At 36.3% G+C, this 4,026-nt stretch overlaps 1 protein-coding gene across 1 annotated transcript in view; it reads left to right on the forward strand.

The window, feature by feature from the left end:
* Positions 1-1,932: 1,932 nt before the first annotated feature.
* Positions 1,933-4,026, forward strand: part of TTLL7 (tubulin tyrosine ligase-like family, member 7) — a gene marked incomplete at its 5' end in the record, with an annotated part of 25,301 nt that continues 23,207 nt past the window's right edge. The window contains 2 exons of the mRNA XM_009698822.1: positions 1,933-2,090; positions 2,893-2,979. Of these exons, the coding sequence (XP_009697124.1) occupies positions 1,933-2,090; positions 2,893-2,979 (245 nt within the window). The remainder of the gene's footprint in view (positions 2,091-2,892; positions 2,980-4,026) is intronic.

Here is a 4,026-nt window from a genome sequence, read left to right on the forward strand (position 1 = left end):
TTGGCAGGGGGATTGGACTAGGTGATCTCGAGGTCCCTTCCAATCCTGATGGTTCTTTCGTGGCATATGTGTTGCTGAACTAGTACATCAAACAAAACCCAGAATGAAGCAGTTATTTTATTAGACTATAAGAAAGAGAAACATCATGATGCTTTAATACATTTTGCTTTTTTTGATAACTTTAAAGTCTAACTTTTTAACTGATCACATTTTAGGTTGCTTATTCAGTTCTTGACTGAAAATGAGCCAAATGTTCTCTTTATTTAGCCTTTTGGTTTATGTAAATCAATAAAAATACAAAAATATTTTTTTCCCTCAGGAAAAAGTGAACTGTCATTTCATGAGGAATGTGCATGTGTTAAAGCGTAGATCAGCTTTGTGTTTTCTTATTATCTTGTGTTTGCAAAACGGCTGAAGAATCAGCAGACCCTGAGAATTAAAGGAATCTTTGCTAGAGATGCAGAGAAATTTTATCTGAGCAGTATGCAGTATTTTCTTCTTATGATGTTTTCCTGCAGAGCAGGACTACCTTCTGTTAGGCATTGCCAAAGAATCGTGGAAATTTTGGGTGCTAGTATTGCTGCATGGATTAATACTGCTTTCTGAATAAAAATCCAGAGAAACCTCAATCAACCTCAGCAGGCTTTGATTTAATCTATGGAGGTCAGTTCAGCAGTTGGCTTAGTCAGGTGTCTGCAAGCACAACTAGCCCTCTGATTCCAGTAGGAGTCCTGGGGTGGTCAAAGTAGAAGCCATGCTTTCAAGCTTTTGTGAATTCATGAGGAACTGAAAAGTATGTATGTGACTTTGAAATGGCATTTAGCTGCAGTGTATTTCTACATATACTATAATGAATATCCTTTCCTTAAAAGTGCTGTATAAGAATACTTTTCAGCAGTAGGAGCAACACCATTAAAAAGTATTGACTGCAACTAGATTAGAGCTCCTAGAGATGTTTTATGCAAACTGGAACTGTCTTCAGTTTGCTCTGGAACTGCCCTGAGTCTAATAGGATCATAACCATCCTTTTTTCATTGCAACAAAATCATCATTAAAAAGAAGAAAAAGAACCTTCTAAAAAGTTCACAAAAGCATAAAAGTCACATAATGCCAGTCAATATGTAAGCGGTACCTATGCTTTGCACAGTGCAGGCAGAATTAATGTATGGATTACTCCTTACAATACATTAGAAATTAGTCTTCCATCTTCATAATTTTTGCCTGCGCTTCAGGCATTCATGACAAATTGGAGTGGTTTTCTTCAAAGCCCATTGTTGCTTGATGAGCATGAATAAATCACCAAGTCCTGCTTCTCATATTGTCATAATCTCCTTACTGGTGATTTTAGAGAAGAATGGCATAGCTGCTCTAATGGAAAATCAGAGCCATCCTACACATCCGTCAACCAGAAAAAATTTTTTTCCAATAGTATCTATTTCTTCCTGTTCATTATTTTGGAGGATTTAGCATTCACATGCAATACATATTCAATCTTTAATTTACATCATGCCCATTAACTCAAAGCAATTGTTCATATTTTCAGTTTTGTGTCCTTTTATTGCTAATACAAATAATTTTGTGACTCTTAATTTTATGTGCAATATTTTGTTAATATTTCATGAATCATTCACACCTACATGCATCATTCACACCCACTGAAATTTCAGAACACTGCAAAACTTGAGTTTGGTATATCTCTGGAATGACCTGCATGGTATTTCCTTTGACTGGCTAATTGCTGATTTAAACATGTATGTGTTCAGTGAGTTAAAATTAGATTTAGAGAGCAATGTTCAGAGCATATGTTTTATGGTAAGATATTATATAATTATTATAGATGGGTTGCATATGCATTATAGAAGAGACTGTGAATTAGCTGCATTTCTTTTGTCCCTAATGTGATAAGTAGCTCAGCTTCTATCTTAAACTCAGTTTTTTTTCTCCCCAATTTTAGGCGAATTTACCCTCCTGATGATAAGGCATTACTTGAAAAGTATGAGAGTTTGTTAGCCACTGCTTTCCAGACGTTTCTTGCTGGGAGAGCAGCTTCACTTCAGCGGGAAATGAATAACCCTTTAAAAAGAATGAAGGTACTGAAGCATAAGAAGTATTGGCTTTAGGAGTTATTATCTTTGAATTCATGACCTTTTGGATTAGTTTCACAATAATCATGTGTGATGGCTAATAAATAGCATTTGATAATGTTTCCATCATTTTATTATTATTCTTTGTGCAGCTTGTGGGCCAGATCCTTGAATCTGGATGAACTGCAGTGGACCCAGGGTGGAGACAGGCTAGATGGCTTTAAGCTACTTTACCATTTCCCTGATCCTCAGCCTTACCCCTGGCCAAACCAGAGGTTGGCAGAAACTGCTTTTGAGCTGGTAATTGCCTCATTCTTCCTCCAGTAATGTCCCCAGCCTATTCATCTACTTGTATGGACTGGAACGAGAGATATCATAAAACCAGCTCCACCAGTTTAAGGCATCCAAGAACTCTGCCTGATTGCTTACTTACTTAGTCAGAGACAGTAGGAAAATGGCTATATTTAAAATAACCAACTAATGTGATTTAATTTGAAATCAGAGAAATAGTTTCCTATCTTTGTAGTTGGCATCATCCAGCAGATTTACAGGACTCTTTGTTCAACCCTTTCTTCAGACTTTAATAAATATTAAGACTTGATTTTAACTTTCAATTTCATGTTGATTGCAAGCAGAGATGCATGCATCAGAAGAAATACTTTTATATCCTCCTGTGGAGGGATTCATAGTCTTATTTGAGGAATTAGTAATCAAAGTAATTTCAAATTCCTACCACTTGGTGCTTGACTTTTGGAAGGATAGCATATATCCTGCTTTAAATTAATTGTAGTGAAATTCCCATTTCTAGGAGGAGGACATTTTGGATCTTCTGGAGCAGTGTGAAATAGATGATGAAAAACTAATGGGAAAATGCACCAGGCAGCGAGGACTGAAGGTATTTGACTTTTAGATACCAATTTTTTATTTCACTCTGTAGGGAGCTAGTCTGAGAATTTGAAGTGCGGACTTTAGTTAGCTGATCCTGGTGGAAGTTTTCTTCCTCAGACTGCCATTAGCCGCCTTTTTTTTTTTTTAATGAAGTATGAAGAGAAGCATAACTACCATTTGTCCAACTAAATCCCATTAAAATTTTAACTGAATATAAGATCCTTTTTTCCTCTCTAAGCTATTTTGAGGAATTGTGCATGGCAACAACTGTTGTACAAGAGATTGCTTGATTTCAGTATGTGAAATGATTTTTATATGCATAGCCTATCTAAAAAGAATGCTTTCATCTTTAATTGATTAGTGCCACTAAGGAATTTTGAGATCATGGGATAAAAGGCACTATGGAAGCTCAAAGGATTGATTATGATGTATCTGTAGCTTGTTTACGTGCTAAAAGGGTTGTACAGTATATCTTGGAGTGTGTTTTGTATTCAAAAATCTGCTTTTAAAGTGCATGTATATTATTTTTAGCTTAATGCTTTCTGTTTGTGTGCATAGTTCATGCAAGTCTTTGCCTTAAATACACTGCATATCTCTGTAAGCCAGTAAAGATAAATAGGCTAAAGATAAATTGGCTAAAATAAGTATGTTTCTTATATCCTGCAAACATTTTAGGTCAAGTCTACCTAGAAGAGCCTACACTTATGTTCCTGAGCTCTAGTGGATTTGTTTATGGATGCATGTAAATTTTTTACAGCATGTTATGTTTCTAATGACATTGTGTACAAATCTGGGAGTTTCTGTACAAAATGAATGCTGACAATTGTCCTGAGCTTGCAGGGGTGCTTTAGTTATGTGCAAGAATCCAAAGAGCTACATCTTATTACAAGCGTGCATACTGGAAAGAGGATCTGCATACCCAATCTGGTATTAAGATAGATTTACAGGAACGTCATTACAAATATGGGGATTTTGTGAGCTAGTGTTTTGTCAGTGGTGGATTCATTTAAAGAAGGGGAGGGGGGCGGGGGGGGGGGGGGGGAACAAACCAGTC

The sequence above is a fragment of the Cariama cristata genome, unplaced genomic scaffold (genome assembly GCF_000690535.1).
Source record: "Cariama cristata isolate BGI_N322 unplaced genomic scaffold, ASM69053v1 scaffold33274, whole genome shotgun sequence".
Taxonomy (NCBI): domain Eukaryota; kingdom Metazoa; phylum Chordata; class Aves; order Cariamiformes; family Cariamidae; genus Cariama; species Cariama cristata.